This window comes from Xyrauchen texanus, chromosome 30, assembly GCF_025860055.1.
Source record: "Xyrauchen texanus isolate HMW12.3.18 chromosome 30, RBS_HiC_50CHRs, whole genome shotgun sequence".
Classification (NCBI taxonomy): Eukaryota; Metazoa; Chordata; class Actinopteri; order Cypriniformes; family Catostomidae; genus Xyrauchen; species Xyrauchen texanus.
This window is the reverse complement of record NC_068305.1, coordinates 17,818,786-17,839,809: the sequence shown is the minus strand read 5'-3', so window position 1 is coordinate 17,839,809 and position 21,024 is coordinate 17,818,786. Positions and strand designations below refer to the sequence as shown.

At 38.4% G+C, this 21,024-nt stretch overlaps 1 protein-coding gene across 1 annotated transcript in view; it reads left to right on the top strand.

Annotated features, from left to right (window-relative positions):
* Positions 1-4,979: 4,979 nt before the first annotated feature.
* The window catches only part of LOC127624350 (XK-related protein 6), a 62,089-nt gene continuing 46,044 nt past the window's right edge, over positions 4,980-21,024 (top strand). Inside the window, exon 1 of the mRNA XM_052099142.1 lies at positions 4,980-5,551. Within this exon, the coding sequence (XP_051955102.1) occupies positions 4,980-5,551 (572 nt within the window). The remainder of the gene's footprint in view (positions 5,552-21,024) is intronic.

Here is a 21,024-nt window from a genome sequence, read left to right as displayed (position 1 = left end):
CCCTGCATCCTCATGTGTGTACATTATGTTTTGTCATCGCTATACGCTATACATCATTTAATTTAATTTAATTTAAACCCACTGATCTCAGTTCAGGACACTCTGAGCTGTCAAAAAGGGTTCAACTTTTAATGAACCGAGTCATGTGTCAAAACAGCATGGCGCTGATCACAGCGGAGTTTGTCTTTGGGAGAAATACCAACAAAATTACATCTGGTAAGAAACCTTGTTTAGTTTTTACATGAAACCAGTTTGAGTCAAAAGACTAGTGTCACTACTTTCATATGATATGCCATTTTGCGCAATCAAATGATTTATCGCGAAATAGCACGCTGTTAAACACAATGACCGCAGACGAGTACCATAGAGCTATAGGTCTATATTCACGGTGCAATATCACATTAAGAATCATTGGGTGCATTTAAAAGATGGAAAATATTGCTTTCAGAGGCTTTATATGGAGTTAGGATGAAAATAATGTAAATGTCAAACTTTTCTGAGACCAGTGCAGACAAACAGCACACTGGAGGCTAAGTCATTCACTAAATAGGGAGCAAGGGAGCATCTATAGCTTTCCTATGCAGCTAAGTATATTCACTCCTAACATCAGACCAAAAGTTCAGTTTCAGGCTGCAGATGATATCTGGACCACTCAAGATGGTTGGCAGACATTGGGCAATTGTAATCAGTATATAGATTCAGAATGTATAATGTATAATTTTATTTTAACATGGTTGGCACTGATTGGATGATGCTGGCAATTAATCAGAATTATTCATGCTAATTTCTGATCTGTAAAATGCTTCAGCACTGACTATCACTTGTTTGTTTGACAATGACAGAACATTTAAATGTTGTTGCCAAAGTAGAAAAAAACCTTGTAACACTATAAAAGTCAAATAATTTGTATTTGTGTAGTTTTTTATTTGTGCTTATTCCAATACACATTGTTCCAAAGCAGTTTTACAGAAAATCAGCTGTAATGTCTGTAACATCTCAAAAACATGAATAACCAACACTCCTGAAAATATAATAAACAATTTTATTTAAAAACATCTGACTTTCTATAGCTTGGTATTATTTAAAATTTCACAATTTAGTCCTGATGTCCCCATATGAGGACATACAGTTTTAGGAACTCTATTATGACCTTTTTTTTTTTGGTATGTTTTTTAGGGGCTACTGATTACAAATAAAAAAGGTAACTGAAAAATGCACACAGCAATTGCATTTGGGTCTCAGGAGGATAAACAGTAACATTCCTCAGTGACTGATTGTATAAACACATGTGTGTGAGTGTGTGTGCATGTACATTTGTCCACCTGTATGAATCTGCAACACAGCTCCTGCTGCAGTCTTAGCAGAATCCTGCTGAGAGCAAAGTGGCCTCCTGTTGAGGTGGAAGATGAGTGTCTGGCATCTTTTGAGGGTCGTTAGCGATTATAGTCTCTGCATTATTTAGCTTGAATTACATATGAGCCATGAACCCCCCTAACCCCCCCCCCATTAAAAATGCATGCAGTTTGTGGGGAAAAACATTCCCTGTCTGAGAGCTGATATTTTTGCAAGTGTAACTCTGGAGAGTTGTCTGTCAATGGAGCCAGGCTCACAAAAGCAAGCATTATAAGCTCATGTTAAAGCAAATAAATCCTAAACATAGTTACATCATATATACAGTATTACTTAAAAACTGTCTGGGAAGGATTGCTGTTGTATGCCCATGGAATAATTGTCAGTTTGTTATTACTGAGGCGTGACAGAGTGCACCAGTTAATGGCCCAAAGGCCATGAGATGCAACACACTGCATCTCATCCAGACAGTTTCTCTGCATTTGGTGCTCTTTTGATAGTGCCTTTGTACATTAGAGGCTGAGAAATGCAAGTTATTACGGATTATGCTGTTTACAGAACATTTCTGTGAAGTTGTCTGAGCTCTGAACCCAGTAGAGGCACTGACAGCATGCTCTAATGTAAAAAAAAAAAAAAAAACCTAGACCTGCAGCATGGTGCAAAGAATTAACAGTCACTGCATATATTAAAAGTAGAGACACTGGAACTGTTTGTGAATGCTAGATGAGGCACTAATATGCAATGACCTGTGCAACTGAAACCAATTACACTTATAAAATTTGAAGGGTTGGGAGAGGAATGTCATTCTCTCACACATGTTTTAATAGACTGTGAAGGAGCAATCTACAACATAATTAACTGAGGGTCACTGCAATAAAGATTATGATTACTATAAAGCCATCATATCTGTGCCTCATGCAAGGATCTAAACCTATTGGCAGCCGAGGGGACTGTAGTGTGAGATCTTAGTAATGTAACTGTGGCACTGTCTTAATCCTGGTAATGCTTCCCTGGTGCTTCCACAGGTGTTGAGGATTCATGACAGCTTGTGGGAGGGTGAGCGGGACTTCTCTGTGGCAATGGACAACACTAATACACTGTTTGCTGCTTTGCTGGCAGACAAAGCTTGCTTCATTCTGTAATCAGAGCTTAAGTGTGTGGTCTTTTTTCTCCTGTGGATAACAGCAATGCTTTGGCAAGGACTGAAATTAATCTTTTTCTCTCTAATGCTTCCTCCTTCTCTATTTTCACACTCTGGCCATGTGAGAGAGTATTATTGATATCTGGAGGAAACCCGAAGCGGGGCATTGAAAAATAGCTTGGAGTGTGGCTCGGTTTGCTGATGTCATGTGTCTTCAAAGAATAAAAGGCTGAATTTAGGACTGTAACAAATGACACAAGCCCCATGTTATTTTTAACACAGTCTCAAAGGAATAACAAAGTGACAGATGCGTGCTAATGAAAGTCCCAACTGGAGCTTCAGCACCACGGACAGCGCACAGATGAGTTCTCATAAGGACAGTTCGCTTGTCACAATATATATTATGTCTGTTTTGATAGATCTTACTTGAACTTCACTGCTACTTCCTATTCTATTTACATATATAAAGGGCTTTTCTTGTTTGCACTGACGAGAGATATATGTCACAAACAGGACAGCACAGAGGTGTTGTACAGCTTAAGACCTGTTCAAAGACTAGGCCTACATTGCAAAGAAGTCATACTCATCACGGATGCAAAAACGTGTTCGGTGAGAACGGCCCCTTAGGATTACTCTACCTAGCAGGACTACCCCTTTACGCACACTTAGTGACTGTTCTCACCGAACGTGTTTTTGTATCCTTCTGCTCTGTTTTTCAATTGTTTTTCTTTGTTAACATACGCTAGATAACATTTTGCCTCGTCTCTGTGTTTTTTCAACATCTTACACAAAAGCGCATTGTCAGGGCCATAGCAAGTTTGGTGAAAGGTGGTAACGATTCTAGGGGCCCATATGTCTAGGGGGGCACCACAACAAATTCTAAACTGTATTTCTAATAGGAACAGGGCCCTGAGCAATAGACAGTCAGGAGGCCCAGAATACTTTGCTATGGCCCTGTGCCGTGTCACGCCAAAAGGTATATTCCGGGTTCAATGCTAGTTAAAGGTGCAGTAAGTGATTTTTATTATTATTATTAAATGACAATCAGAAAATGCCCTTATTTCCTGAAAGATATAAATTAAATTGGTGCAATAAAATATCACATTTTCAAGATGTATCCATTTCAATTGAATAATACATTTCCATCTAATTTAACAAAATAAAATGAACAAATCTTACAAAATGCAAGTTTTTATTAATTACATTTTCTTCAAGACTATTCAATTCAATTAGATGGAAATGTGTTATTCAATTGAAATGGATACATCTTAAAAATAGGCTAAAATATTTTTTGAGTGTACTGTGAGGCACTTACAATGGAAGTGAATGGGGTCCATTAGGGTTTAAAGGCAGAAATGTGAAGTCTATCATTTTATAAAAGCACTTATATTAATAATTCTGTTTAAACTTGTGTATCATTTAAGATGTAAAGTTGTTAAATTGTCATTTTTGCAGGATTACAAGGTTGTAAAATAGGCCTGAAACTTTACACAGAAATGTTAGTTGGCAATTGTATTAAACTAAAATCATGTTAACTTGGATAATATTTACGTCTTGTGGCTATACCTTTGAAACAGTGAGTATTATAATGTTTACTAATTGGCTCCATTCACTTCCATTGTACCTTTTTTTCTTTTTTGAGGGGGGGGGGGTAATCAACATTATGCCACAAATGCTCTCGATTGAGCTCAATTTGTATTGAACAAGTTGTATTGAATGACGAGTCCCTCCGCGCTTTTTTTCCCATTATTTTTCTATGTAAACTTGCTCTCTTGCGCAATTTCCTCTTTATAGACGCAGTGTCAACTTAAAAAGAACTTCAACTTGCGTTCTGCTTTATGCGAGATGCTGCGTCTGTATTTAAAGCAAGAACGCGTTCGGTCTGAACGCCCCTTAATTGTAGCTTTATCCAGCATGTAATAAAAAACCTCAGTGGGCCATAACACATGACGATGACACCCCGCTCGTACTGGAAGGGTTAAGAAAACGAGTGGCGCGCTCACTACAGCATTACATCATTCAGCAAACCTCCAGTTCTGAGGCGCAAATCGAAACACTAGGCGGCATCATCGATGAGTGAGGAGCCACTGCTTCAGTCCGACAGACAGTCTCTCCAGTCAGTCAGTTGCGTCTGGAAGCTCAGGGAACAGAGCAGCGCTGCCTGTGTATCGCTGCGGGGATACTGCAAACAGTCATGTACAGGTGACAACTGCAGCGCAGTCCCAACAAATTGCTTTCAGGAGTTCATCTCTGACCTGTGCCGATACGAGGTCTACATCAGGTGTGTGTCAGGCTGCTGTGGGCTGCACTAGAGCACTGGAGGAGGATGCTCAGCCTCTCTGCCGCGGAGAGGCATACTGGCCTCTGGAGGCACCACTGGTACCCCACGACTACATGGCTACCTCACTAGGGGTACTCTGGAAAAACAGGTGTCAGGGAAGTGACGTCACGAGCCTCGGAACCGGAGGTGTGAGCTTTGGAGAGCAAGATGGCAGCGAAATCCGACGGTCGGGGGGTCGTCACCGGTTTCGCCCAGCTGCACAACCTGGACGAGACGGTGGGGAGTTGCGAGGACGACCCGAGGCACGGCAGCTCCTTCCATATCTGCCACTGCTGCAACACCTCGTCGTGCTACTGGGGCTGTCGGAGCGCCTGTCTGCATTACCTCCTGGGCAAGGGGAGAGAAATCAAGCGGCCCCCTTATGAGGAGCGCCTGTGGTTGGATTGCCTCTGGATCGTCCTCGCGCTGTTGGTCTTCTTCTGGGACGTGGGCACTGATTTGTGGCTGGCGGTCGATTACTACAGCAAGCAGGACTACCTCTGGTTCGGACTCACGCTGTTCTTCGTCCTGGTCCCGTCGGTTCTGGTCCAGATCCTGAGCTTCAGGTGGTTCGTGCAGGATTACACGGGTGGCGGTTTGGGGTCCGTGCAGGGACTCAGTAGCCGGATGGCAACGGCGTGTTCGAGCACAGGGGTGTACGACAGGGGCAAGTGCTGTCGCCTGTCTGTGTGGGTCTGGCAGACGCTCATACACATCCTGCAGATGGGACAAGTATGGAGGTAAGCGCTGTCTCGTCCTCTTCCCCTGTCTGATACTTTATTTTTCATACTTTTTGTCTGTCACCTTACATAACCCGTGTGCGCGTAGGCTCATGAGATGAAAGTGCTTGCCTGCTCAGTCTTACAAGTACGTTTATGCCTGTACCCCCATTTTACGCGTGCTATTTACTCTCCCTGCAGGCAATGGAGCATCTAAAACCCACTGGGTTATGCAAAACAGCAAAACCTCAACATGCGCTTTCTGTGAATGAAGATCGACTGCAAATCCTCATCTCAAATCAGTTGTATTAGTATGCGTAAGGGCGCTGTGGCAAAGTACATAGTGTATTACACAGTGCTTCTGAGGATTCATTCACCCTCCCGCATGAAAAAAGGCTGCTCAACTCTGAGACCACTGGCGAGACATGCATCGGGTTTCTCAGGCTACCCGAGACCCCCTTTCTTAAGCTCGATGTCATCGCTACAATTTGCAAATTATGGCCTTTTGGTCTTTATTGTATCACAATCTTTACCATAGGTAATATGCATAATAATTCCAGTCAGTAGCTACAGAGTGTGCGTCGACCTCATAGGAGATATAGTGAAGAATTGGATCAAGAGCATGCTGCAGGGAATAATCTGGTGTAGGGAATAGTCCGTGGCATGTTGTACTTATATCTGATCCTCTAGTAATGATGCGACAGTTTTCCTGCAGCAGACAGACGCAGTGGCTGCATTCACATTTCTGTGGAGGCGTTCAGTTTAGTTGGACGATTGCGCAATTTTGCTTGATTTCGATGCCATTCATTATTCATGTTTGCTTGTGTTCATGTTTCCGCCTTTATGATGTGCTCATTGTTTAAAGATGAAGTCATCTGTCACCAATGTCTCTCAATTGTCATGATGTCATCGCTTTAAAGGTGCTATAGCATCTCGTTCTCTCTCTTGGTCTATCATATTGAGCGCGTGTGTGCAAAAGGAATTCCTTTTCATCTTTCAAAGTCATGTAATGTCCCTTTTCATGTAGCATTTTTATAAAATAAACGTAATGAAATCCAGATAAAACCTTATTAACAAATACTACTAAGTATTTGTTTATGTAACACTGATTTTAAATCAACAATCAAAAGAATAACCGAACTGGAAGATTTGAACTGGGACGATTTTCATTACACTGGGATACACCTGAACCCTGGCTTTCTGTGGTACATATTAGTTTAAAGCATTTTGTGCTCAGGAGACAAGTGAAAAGGGGATGTTGAGCTACATTCCTTGTTAGATTTATAACTTTATTAAATACATGATTTAAGAACAATCTTTTAGCTCTTTTATCAAAGGTATAGTTGCTGTCCCAGATGTGTATGACTTTTCTTCTCCTGCTGAACACAAACAAAGGTTTTTAGAAGAATATCTCAGCTCTGTAGATCCATACAATGCAAGTGAATGCTGAACAAAAATTTGAAGTTCCAAAATTCACATAAAGGCAGCATAAAAGTAATCCATCAGACTTCAGTGGTTACATCCAAGTCTTCAGAAGTGATATGATAGGTGTGAGTGAGAAACAGATCCATTTTTATTATAAAAAGTCCAAAGTCCATTTCTATTATAAATCTCCACTTTCACTTTCAAATTCTTCTTCTTTTGTTTTTAGCGATTCCAATTCTTCTTGCATATCACCATGCATATGGGCAGGGAAGAGAATTTATAGTAACAAATGACTTAAATATTGATCTGTTTCTCACCCACACTTATCGGTTCAAAAGACATGGATTAAATCACTGAAGTCTGATGGATTACATTTATGCTGCCTTTATGGCCTTTGTGGAGCTTCAAAGTTCTGGCCACCATTCACTTGCATTGAAAGACCTACAGAGGTAAGATACTCTTCTAAAAATATTTGTTTGGGTTCAGTAGAAGAAAGAAAGTAATACACATCTGGAAAGGCATGAGGGTGCGTAAATGATCAGAGAATTTTCATTTTTGGGTGAACTATCTCTTTAACACGACTCAAGTGCTGCTTCTGGCAGCACAAAACAGATAACACTTATTTTATTGTGCATTAAATGCAATATTCACAATGCAAAATTCAGTAGAAAGGCAGTTTGAGGTAAAATGCTTGGCTGCAGATCATCTTGAAAAGAGTGGCCCAGCTTTGAAGTGCCAGGGAAAGTGGGTAAGAAGAGTCGACATCAAAGAATTCGCTTTTTATTCCTTTTTAAACTGTGTGAATAAGGTGCTCACATTTATATCAATTTTTAGACATATGAACCCTTTAACCTCAAGCCAAGTTAAAGGAATAATTCACCCAAAGATGAAAATTCTCTCATCATTTTCTCACCCTCTTGATGTGCTAAACTCATATCACTCTCTTTAGTTAACACACAAGGAGATGCTATACAGAACACACTGAGCCCAAGTTTAACATGATTTCAATGTGAAAACCAAAAAACTTTCAAGTACGATTCCACAAATCTGTTTCTGCAACAGCCCCAGAATACCAGAAAAAACTTCCATCAAAGGCTTTAGAACTTGTGTGCTTCATAAGATGGATTCATAGCCTATGAGAAAAGCTTCAATTGGATGTTTGTTTATTCATGCTTGGAACGAGAGCCTGACAACATCTTTGTTGGCTTCAGTGACTAGTCTCATGCAGCACCAGATCCACTGCCAAGACCTCCAGCCTTTTCCACCAGCCTTGAGTTGAAAGTCAGTCAGCGCAAGTGTCTTGAGAGATAAACGAGAGATAATACTCGATTAAGCAGCCCTAGCTGTATTTTATTAGCTGGTTACATACCATGCACTCAGCCCTTTGGAAAAAAAATTGCTCCCCATTTGAGGCAACTTTGTACCCCTGACTACAGTAGGGAAGGAATAGACCATTGCTGCTGCTGATCATGGCTCGTGCTAATCAGTGGATAATTCATATTTATGATGATTGGTGGACATTTACATTTATTCATATTCATTTATTCACAGTATACAGTTTTCAAGGCACACATTATATATGTTTTTTGTATTTCCTGGGAACAGGACAGTCTCCAAAATTCATGGGGCTCAGGACATAATTTGTATGTATGTGCCCTCTGAAATATACACCTTATATCCAGTTTACACACTTTGCTGCCAGTAATGTAAATTAAGTTTCTATGTTCATGATGTGAATGAAGTTGCATTCTTAATGTAAACTAAGAATCTTCTTCTTTCGGCTGCTCCCTTTAGGGTTCACCACAGCGGACCATCCGTGATCCGCATATATGACTTGGCAAAGGTTTTATGCCAGATGCCCTTCCTGGTGCTGGGGCATTCTCACTCACACCTACGGGGAAATTTAGAGTGTTATGTAAACTAAGAATAATAAAAGTTAAAGTCTCTGTGGTGATGAGGCTCCAGCACCTTTTCATCCGAGACAGCTTTAGATGGCCCAATGCCATTGCTATTATATAATCGATAGATGTATAAACAAATGCATAACTATTTTAAGGTAGTTTCTCTGCCTTTTTTCTCTCCAAATCTGTCTAGCTAAAAATCATTACTCTGCTGCTCTGGCCTCCCCATCCACTAGTTAAAGTCATAATATGCACCTTTCCCTTCTCTCCCTTGCTGCTGTTTTCCCTTTAACATAAATCTCTACTTGACCTCCATTTCTGTCATGGAAACTGGAGCATCTGTCGGCCTTCCCATTATTGGAGACTTTTCCACCTATCTGAGACGTTTAGAGCACACTCCACAGCCCTCCCTCTTCACTTCATCACCTCTAGTAAGCTCGAACACACATGCACACTGTCCCCATTCTCTCCTGTTTGCCCCCTCAGTGTCACACCTCTTGAGAATGAGTGATTGGAACACCATTTTATATTGGCTCTGTTGAACGCCACCACGCACACACCAGACCTGACAACTTGTGTTTTTCTTATTTCTCTCTGAGCTCTTGAAATACCACTCAGTATAGGTCTCACAGGGGTTCAGGTTAGGTGTACTGTATAGTCAGGTACTATATGGTTTTGTTTGAGCCTGATCTCATCATGTAACTAGCATCATTTTTGCTAAACGATATTGCGTAGTTTCCTGCATGTATCACGGCAGATCCAAGGTGAAATGGCCACTGTGTGGCACTAAAAGCGAGTGAAATGTTCTCAGATTAGTTTTTTTTAAGGTTAAAGGAATAGTTCACCCAAAAATTATAATTCTCTCATCATTTACTCTCAAACTCGTATGACTTGCTTCCTTCTGCAGAGCACAAATGAAGATTTTCAAAGGATGTAAATGTGTGTGTGTGTGTCCATAAAATGTAAGTCAAACATTTTAGGCTCCAAAATGGACATACAGGCATCATAAAGGTAATCCATACAACTTGAGTGGTTTAGTCCATGTCTACTGAAGGGTTACAATCAGTTTTGGGTGAGAAACAGATCAAAATGTTACTCCTTGACATCTGCATTCCCATTGGTACAATCATGATTTTAAGTTGGTAATGCAGACGTTGAAATGTATCGCCTTACATATCATGTGCTATAGTAGAAGTGTTAGATGTCAAAAGATAATGTTGTGTGAGGAACAGGTTGAAAAGTAAAAGTCTTTATGTACTGATAATCTGTACTCCTATTACGTGATTTGTTGTTGTAGCTCCTCTAGTGTTAATTTCATGAAGAATACTGCCGTGATAATGAGCTAAATACTATTTTTACATAAATTGTGCTCAAATTATATAACTTAAATTGTGTTTCAGATTATTTACTGTAAACAAGGTCTGTCTATTTAATGCTTTAATTTTGTGGAATTAATTATATAAAAAAAGCAGGGGGTGTTAAGCACAACGCTAGCTAAACAGGCAATGTGCAGCTGTTTATAAAACAAAAACACGGTTTTATGCATTTAAACACAGCTGGAAGGAGCGCAGCTCCAAATGTAGAGGTCTCGAAATGTGTTTTTCTGAGTTTCAAATTATGTATATTTTGACACAGCATCCTAAAGACTCCGTTTTAATTAATTAGTATTTAATGAAATAGGAATATCTTAATATTAGTGTATTCATATAATTTATTATTTTAATATAACTATTTATAATTATTTAATCCTGTAGTAATCCTTAATGTAGATATTTTTACTTTCTAAAAATATTTATTTTGTTTTTTGTTTTGTAAACAAACATTGATGTATGCCATTAATTTGATAAATAAATTTAATTGATTGACATCCCTACGATATACTGGCATTTTCAAAGGGGAAGGAGTCATTTTCGATACATTTTTCAGTGTGAACACACACTACTAACACTATCTATACTACAAAATGTCATAGGATAGTGCAGAAGTATGCAAAGTAGGACATAACTTTGGTCTCTAGTGCTAGGCAGTAAAGGGAGTTGGTTAGTTTTTTTATGTACCTCTTTAGGTGCCATTTCATAGTTCAACTGCCTCCTCAAGAGCCATTTTTATTTAACACAGCCTTTATGGTTTAGTGAGTACCTAAGTAAGCACATTTGTCTTCAAATGTGCTTACTGAAAACACTACTAGATTTCTATTCCCAGTGACCTTGCAAAAATTGTAGAACATATTCAGAGACTAGACATCCTCAAAGACCAGCCACACTTAATGTAGCCTATTCATTCACCCACAAAGGTGGTTTTAACCTTGTCAATATATGATTGTGTCATAGAGACCTGCTGTAGAGTATATATACATATGTGTGTTTGTAATAGATGTAGATTGGCCAGTTTGTATGATAAATTGTCGCAGCTTGTGTGCTAAGACGACCTTGGCATTGGAGGCGGGAGAGATTTAAATGATGCAGTCACGTTTGACTCTGTGTTGCTTATAAGATGCACAATGGAGTGTTATGACTAGTTTGTGAGTGTATTCACTTGTTTGTGTGTTGGTGTGAAGACCTTCTTGGGTCATTTATGTGTGTTTCTACCATCTTGGCAGTAAATTATAGTAACTAATTCGTGAGTATGTTTACAGATTGAACCACAGAGTGATATGAATAATTTGTACATGTTGGATCACACCAGCTGGGTTTACGATTATGACTATTCAATTACATTTTCACTACCTCTTATGCAGTAATTATTACTGAATTTAACTCTTGTTTGTGTTGCTTCAAACTCACAAGGATAATAAAAAACAATTTTCCACAAATTTAGTAGTAGTTAGTTTAATAGTTAATAGAAGATTTTCCTTGCTCTTTTAAATTGAAAGTGTTTAACATACTCAATTTACACAACGCAAAGCTCCCTTCAGTCAACCAAGTCCAGTTATGCAAAGCGGGACATACAGAACTGCCCACTGTAAAAAGTTTGACCTAAAATGAACAATAACTTGGTGATTCTCATGAAATCTGTCAAGATAGTGTCCTGATCATATTTAACCCCAAATCAGAAACAAAAAGTTCTGAAATTATATTTTGCAAGATAAAAATTAAGCTTAAATTATAGGACCGTTCATATTTTTTTGGATTATGACTTCTTTTTATTTTTTCAGGACATTTAAAGCACATATTACTCCCCAGTTCTCATTACTGTAAAGCATGCTGCCATTTTGCTTTTACTATTCCTATTGTTTTCAATTATGATTACTATATAACAGTATTACAGTTAATATTAATCTTCTCTTTGTAACACCATGGTTTGTAATCATAATGTGGCATCATTGCAGAAACTGACACTTCAAACACCTCAAACCAAAAAAAAAAATACTTAGACAAAAATGTAGATTTTTTTATGTCTTTGATAATGTTTTAATATATATCCAAATGCAGAAGAGAATGTGACATGGTGTAGTTTAGTAATTTAGAGGTAAATAAGGGGGTAAAAAAATACCCCCTTATTTTTTGTGAAGTTAGTGTTATTACGCCATGCTTATGGTACAAAATTACAAAGGCCTCAAGAATGCACCTGAAAAGTGTGCACAAGGGTTATGTGGCAGGGCGGAGGGCGGAGGGCGGGGCCGGGTAGTGATCCTACACACCCGGTCCCATATCAGGCTAATCAAGCCTCCCGAGAGGGATAAAGGTCGACTGCAGAGGATTGTGCGGAGAGAGAGATCGTTTACGGACATCAGTGACGTGCGGTGATGTCTTAAAGAGGCTAGGCAGTGAGTTATGAAAGCCAGATTACCTGATGTATTGTTTAAGCTAATAAAACGTAATAACAGTGAACGTTACGCACAAGCGCGGCATATCAAGAAATGTACAAATCAGGATGTATATAGTGTACTCTCTCTCTCACACAGACACACACACACACACACACACACACACATACAAGCGCGTAAACAGTGAACGTTACGCACAAGCGCGGCATATCAAGAAATGTACAAATCAGGATGTATATTGTGTATTCTCTCTCTCTCTCTCTCTCTCTCTCTCTCTCTCTCTCTCTCTCACGCACACACACACACACAAGCGCACAGCCACATAGCCAATCTTTTCTTACATACCAATCAGTTTGAAATGATCGGATAATTTTTGGGCCCTTTTGCTGTACTAGTCCATCTAAGGCTGGCGTAGACCTCCCTCTTGCAATTAACTCATATTTGGAATTAAAATCGAGCTTGGAAAAATTTCTTAATTCCGTGATTACAGCCGGTGCTGTCATTGTGATTTTGAATTTGGCGGGGATTAGGCATGTACTCTAGCTGTGGCGTAATGACGTTAGCTACGCAAATGTCCAGGAATATCTCGATTTTAATTGGTCCATGTCTGATACGTAACGGAGATGATTACGGGCATAACATATTTACGTCAAAAGGCACAGCAGATTTGTGCTTTTTGCCGTACATGTTAAAGAATACAGGATCGAAGTGCGCATGCGCAACATGGGTTTTCCGCTTGTCGTCTGCAATCAATGGACCGTAAAAGCACTGCTTATTCTACCATTTGTTTTTAGTTGATTATGCGTAACTGCTACATTTGTCATCATAACGTCTAAACAATTGGAATAACACACATATTGCATATAAAAATCACAAGAATAAAAAGTAAAAATATAAATACAAGTTTATTATTTAATAAACATTTTATTTTTGAATTTTGGCAGGGTAGGCAGTGCCTAGTTTGCCTACCCAGACCGCACGTCAGTGATGGACATGTCCGTCATATGTGTGTTTGTCTTTTCTTTAAGTTTTATATTAAACTATTATTTATGTTGAAAAGCCGGTTCTCGCCTCCTCCTTTCCATTGATCCCTTTACAGGTTAATATAAGAAAGTGTGAAGAGTGAAGACAATATTAATAGTTTGCAAATCTACAAAAATATGTTTTCAAACATTTAAGAATAAAGTGAGAACAGCACATGGCCATCAAAACCAGCACTGTTTTAAGACTACATGAATTCAAAGATACTGAGTCTAGCAGTACAAGGAGAGTTTCGGGTTTAATACAAGTTAAACTCTATTATAAATATATAAATGTGATCTCAGATTTGTTCATTCAAATGATGATGATGATGATGTCGATGAGTTTAGTTGTTGGTTCAAAAACTATAGACACATGTACAGACATGTTAAATGTTTAAATGTCTTCTCCTGCCCTAGCTTAATATGCAGAGACATCCACAAGTAAGCCTTTTGTTGGTTGATTTCTCCAGTTAAAGTTAAAGCTTGGTCGCAAATGGGTCTTCCAAATGGACAACGACCCCAAGCATAACTCAAAAGTTGTGGCAAAATGGCTTAAGGACAACAAAGTCAAGATATTGGAGTGGCCATCACAAAGGCCTGACCTCAATCTGGCAGAACTGAAAAAGCCTGTGCGAGCAATGAGGCCAACAAACCTGATTCAGTTACACCAGTTCTGTTTGGAGGAATTGGACAAAATTCCAGCAACTTATTGTGAGAAGCTTGTGGAAGTCTACCCAAAATGTTTAACCCAATTTAAACAATTTAAAGGCAATGCTACCAAATACTAACAGAGTGTATGTAAACTTCTGAACCACTGGTAATATGATAAGAAATAAAAGCTGAAATAAATCATTCTCTCTACTATAATCCTGACATTTAAAAATTCTTGATCCTATCTGACCTAAGACAAGGAATGTTTTCTATGATTAAATGTCAGGAATTGTGAAAAACTGAGTCTAAATGTATATGGCTAAAGTGTATGTAAACTTCTGACTTCAACTGTGTGTGTGTGTGTGTGTGTGTGTGTGTGTATATATATTTTGTATATTTTATAATTCTGCTCAGGTGACCGAAGGTTCCGCCAAATAGAAATAGGATTTGCTCAGCAACATCAAAAATAAGAAGGAACATCAAAGAAAACACATTTCTTTTTTCCATAGTGCATTATTAATCCCAAAATCTGACAGCCTTTATCTGCAAACCAGGAATAAGACATCAGGGAGATTGTTTTCAACAGCAGAGAGGGAGATTATTCAGAAACGCATACCAAAGATTTCTGTTTCTTTAGCAGCATTCATCCACTTACATAATTATTTGCACTATTCGGTAAGAGTAAGACTGGGACAGATGAATCCAGTTTAGACATCTCTGCAGAGCAGAAAGGGTCTCCCTGCTCTGTGCCATCTCCATCCTCAGTTTTATATACTGTACATAAATCTGCTCTTTCTCAACAAGAGACCGTTCAAATTAGAACATGCAACACAAGAGTTGAACAGTGAGCGTTCAAATAGAGTATTCAGTCTTAAATAGGCAGTTGACAGTGAGCAGTTTTGTAATGTTCTACATGTAGTCTAAATCTGTATAAGAGCATGTTAATTCACTATTAAGAGAACTAGCTCTATGACTGATGATATTTCTTCATTATATGCAGAGAGAAAAGAAAAGACGCACGCCTCAGTCTCTTTAGTGGGACCTGATTGTGAATACGAGTGACAGTTTGTAACACTTGATGTAGTGATTTATCTAGCCATGATGAAAGTGTACTATTTATATATCCATGAAGAAAGAACATCTGATTGTAATTCAGATGGTAAGGAGTTGACTGCAGGCTGTCAGGGATAAGGAAGAAGCTGTATTTCTGCTGTGTTGCAGAAACTGTACTGTAATCCTGTTTAGGGTCTGAGCCAGGCGCGGACTGGCCATTGGGAATTTTCCTGGTGGGCAGGCCACAAAACGGGGACGAATGGGCAGCGATAAGCTGAAATGGGCCACCACATTATGACAGCATGGATGACTGGATCCACCCCTGGTCTGAGCCTGAGTTTTTAAGTGATGTCTGGATATAGATCAATCACCTTTAACCTCAGGGCAGCATGGACAGTATACTTTTATTAAATTTTTTAAAAATGTATTATGGTAGTTATTTGTGTGCTGTATATTAAATTACAGTGTGCTTGCAGTACTGGTTTAATATGAGTTAAAATAGAATGAAAAGAGTAAACTGTGTATTGGAAAATAATGGTATTTAGAATATTTAGTGATATGCAAAATAGTGATACCCAGTAAGTCTTTGTTGCAGACTAATTAACAAATTGACAGCAATATAGTGGAAACACTTTCTACAGTAAATCATTTACAGTGCATAATTATGACCTCAGAGCTATGAGTACATCTGCCCATCTGAGTACATATGACCGCCCACATTTACATATCAGCACCTTTTCCATATTTAGCAACTTGTCCCGTCCTGATGAAAGACAGTGTGAACTACACCAGTATTTGGAGGTAAGCTGGTACAAATAGAAGTCTTAAAGATACAGTAAGTACACTTTCATTGTATGGAAAAAGATGTAATGAAAGTGAATGGTAAAAATTCAACCTGTATTTTCTTTTCTGTTTCACAGAAGAATGAAAGTAATAAAAAAGGCGCTAGCAATGCAATGAGTGGACTGACCCTTTTTTGATCACTTGCAATGCCTTAGTGCTAAAACTGACCTGCTTTTAATGGAGAGCATCACAGTGACCATTCAAGCTGATGGTGCTTAAATGTAATGCCCTACAACCATACACACTGCTCTCCACTCATGTGCCAGAAGCATCTACTTTGTTTTTCACTGATTCTTTCTCTTGCAGTCATTTTCCACCTCTCCTTTTCTTTCTTTTGCTTGTTTTTCCTCCCTTGCCTTTTCCTTTTTTATCAGTCTACCTCTTTGGTGGCCTCTATTTTTCTTTCTTTCTTTCTTTCTTTCTCACTGTGTACATGTGTTGGGGAGTCTTGGCATTCCCACTTATTTATTTGTTTGTTTGGTTTGAGTTGACTGTAATTGCTTACATCCCCAGATAGGGTGACATTGTGCTGTCTTAAGCAGCCAATCCTGCTCTTGGAAAAAATCCAAGAAGGAAATCTCCCATCAATGTGATGTTTCAATTCAAGCAGTAGCTCCAGACTAAATCATAATCTGAGGATTCTTTCATGAAAAAGCATATGCACAAAAGGATATAATTTTGTTTTTACTTTGCAGGAAACCCAGACTGTTACCTTTGAATTAGTGGGATAATTCCTAATTTCTTTTTTCCATATACTGGTACACTACTCTTTGCACCTGTAGATCTGGTTAAGCAAGACATGTGGTGAAACATACTTTTAAATTATTCTCTTATCTTTATATGTCAGTATATCTGTCTTAAGGCATCTTTATACAGCCAAGTTAAGAGTAGGCTCTGTGCTTGTTCAAACTGTAAAGAAGCAATGTTGCTTAAAAGACCAAAAATGCCAGCTCTGATGAACCTTTACTTTTTTTTGTAAATAACAGCATCAGTGCAGCCTTTAACATTGTCATAACAGTGCATATGTGACATGATCTATCATTTTAAGTCACTTTCACCCTGAAACACATTTTGAGTTGTATGCACTAAAAAACAAAGTAAAGTCTCAGCCAGCAGTTACTTCACTTTTTACTTTAGTGCATAAAACTCAAAATGTGTTTCGGAGTCAAAGTAACTCCAAATGATGGAGCACGTCATATTTAATTTGTAATTTCACAATTTGAATAATTTTCTATTTTCATTCAGCATTTGTCATTTATGTTTCAACATTCGTAATTTCATATTTAAAATATGCGTAAATTGCATTATTTATGTGTAAATGCACCTTTGTGTATATTATGTGCCACTTCAAATTCTAACATATTCTAGATTCTAATCTAGCTTCTGTGCTGTCTTTCCCATGACAAGATGAAAAACAGCACAGATTGAAAATCACGCCACTATCACTCATTAGTAACAGCATTCAACATCAGGAGAATAGACACTTAAAGGGATAGTTCACCCAAAAAGGAAACTTTTGCCATCCCATACGTGTAAGGCTTTCTTTTGCAGAACACAAACATTTTGAGAAGAATATTTCAGCTCTGTTGGTCCATACAATGCAAGTGAATGGTGACCAAAACTTTGAAGCTCAAAAAAGCACATGAAGACAGAATAAAAGTAACCCATACGACTCCAGTGGTTTAATACATGCCTTCTGAATCAATCCAATCGGATTTGGATGAGAACAGACCAAAAGGTAACAATGTTTCACTTAAAATCTTGACATCGGCAGTCTACTTGACGATCATGATTTCACTTCCTAGTGCCATCTAGCAATTATATAGCTTCTGAAGACATGAATTAAACAATGGGAGTCATATGGCTTACTTTTATGCTGCATTCTTGTACATTTTGGAGCTTCAAAGTTTTGGTTACAATTCACTTGCCTTGCATGGATCTACAGAGATTAAATATTCTTCTAAAAATCTTGTGCTAAGATGAAGAAAGAAAGTCATACACATCTGGGATGACATGAGGGTGAGTAAATTATGAGAACATTTTCATTTTTGGGTGAACTGTCCCTTTAAACATGATACTTGCACTTCCTCAACCTCTTTGTCTCTTTCTGCTTTTGACCTTTCCCATCCTCTCTTATTAGTTTCCTCTAAAAAAAAAAAAAGCACACACATTTATACTTACATATAAGGGTACTAAATCTTGAGCACAGTGCTATGCTATAGGTCCTTCACGTAAAGTATTTTAAAGTTGATGTACTCTTTATAAACACATGAAAAGGTGACGCTCATCAAGACGGGCTCTGTTAAATTATAGAGAATGTAAATAAATATCATTGATCCTGATTAAACTGACTCACAAGGCTATCATTGCTAGTATTAAAGGGAAAGTTCACCCAAAAATGAAAGTCTCTCATGATTTACACACCTTCCTGGCATCCCAGATGTGTATGACTTTCTTTCTTCTGCATAACAGAAATTAGGATTTTTAAAAGAATATCTTACCTCTGTTGGTCCTCACAATGCAAGTGAATGGGTGCCAAAATTTGGAAATAAAAGTAATCCATATGACTCCAGTGGTTAAATCCATGAGGTATACTGTAGGTGTGGGTGAGAAACAGATCAATATTTAAGAAATGTTTTCATAAATTCTCCTCCCTACCTAGTAGGGGCGATATGCATATGATAAAACTGTGAATCACCAAAAACAGAAGGAGAAATTGAAAGTGAAGAAAAAATCATCACCTATCATTTCAATTCAGAAGATTGTCTGGAGCACTTTTATTTTGCCCTTTTAAATTTTGGCACCCATTAACTTGCATTGTATGAACCTACAGAGCTGAAATATTCTTCAAAAAGAAAGAAAGTCATATACATCTGGGATGGCATGATGGTGAGTAAATGATGAGAGAATGACAATTTTTGGGTAAAACTTTGTGTAATTTTCTGGGACATCATTTTATGTTCCACTGTAATTCCAGAATTTGGACATGCACTTTGATATTACTTGATGTTATAAGCTATAATCTGCAAATACACAGATTGCATTTAGACTATCTGCCGAGAATAGACGTGGTTCTCAGATGTCTTAAGCGCAATGACCTACTTCTCACATAAATAACAAATTATGTTTTGCATCACTTCATTTACATGGATCTCTCTTGTCCATACATGAATACACACAATTTGGGCATATATGGCCACAGATAAAATTCAGCACCCTTATGATGTTTGTAAAGACATAGCGTATTGCCTAACCACAAACTCTCATTCTATGTTTTATCCCTCATTGCCTACACAGTCTCTCACTCTCCCACTCTCTTTGTCTCCAACACAGACCCCCTCCTCATGCTTGTTTCTAGCGGGTGCTGTGAGGCGATGACTGTTGCATTAGCAGTCGATCGCGAGGTCACTCTCGCTCAGCTCCACTGAGACACAGCGGTACAGCAGAGAAGAAAAGCAGAACAAGAGCAAGTGCTAGATAGAAAGAGAGATGCAACAACAGATGACTGAATTTTTCTCATTACTAGCATTATTTTTTCCCTTTTGAACACTTCATTGTTCTCCTGCCATTTCTGTTGGGGATCCTGTAACTGTGCACAATTTCAACAACTTTGTGTACCAGGTGTGGACACAGAATTAATAAACAGGTAAAAACCTATGCCAATCCAAAACAACCAATAGTGTTTAATCAGCAAATATATAAGTGAGACCAGGGCTATCAGGTTAGGTTTATTTTTTAAAGTTTGTCTCTGCACATACCTTAAAAGTAAACTCAGTTTTCAATCCCCCTAATGTAAAAAGTTTTACTCCAAAAAAATTAATTGTAGCCCTAATTTTGAAACATATGTATAAAATCATGACCACTCATTTGAGATGAAGAGTTCAGTCCTATCAGTAACCTTATAAAAGCAGTTTTATTATACATGGAGCAGGGGTGCCTCATGGGGGTGGCCATGTTAGCGTCACATGACCAGCTAAATACTACTCACTTAATCTCAGTAACTGCCCTATTATTGGACACTTTCATTCATGGATGAAATGAATCCTGGCTTACTGTACATAGTACATTTCTACAATTGCACTGGTAACTGGAAACTACTGTGTTTGAATTATGCATCATCATTTCTTCTGTTGAACACAACAGGTGTTAGGCAGAATTATAGCCTTAGTTACCCTTCACTTTTTATTGAGTTTTTTTCCCCTTACAATGAGAGAGAATGGAGACTGTCCTTTGACAGAGGAGGACAGTCTGCTAAACCTTCACCATTAATAGATTGATGAGAAGCTTCCTTTAGGGATGCTGTATCCTTTGGGGGAATAATCTGAGTCTGAGTTTATGGGCTGTTGAATGTTTGTGATACAGATTCGACAGATGGTGCAGTTGGGTTGACAGTGGGTCACCTCGTCCTATTTGAAAATTTGAAATCCCTCAAGATCTAATTTACAATGCCTCACATCCTTATAACACATGGCTAATGCAAGGTGTACTGTGTGCTTAAGGGATGTGAAAAACTACATATTTTCAAAAGGATTAGTCAGCGGGTTGTCTGAATTACTAGTCGACTTATTAGTCTTTAGAAATTTGTGAATAATTTGGCTAGTTTGGGATTTTTCTTACCGCGAAGCAGGTATTTTTAAGTTGACATTTCATTTTTAATGGGATACTCAAAAACAGCAGAACAATTTTTTTAAATAAACTTTACCACGACAGTTGAGGGAGAGAAAGTCAGACTGATCACACTGTGAAATCGGCCACAAGTGTTTGAAACTACTGCTGCTGAAATCGGTCTGTGCTTACTGAATTTTTAACCGCTGCCCCCAGTGGCCAAAGCTG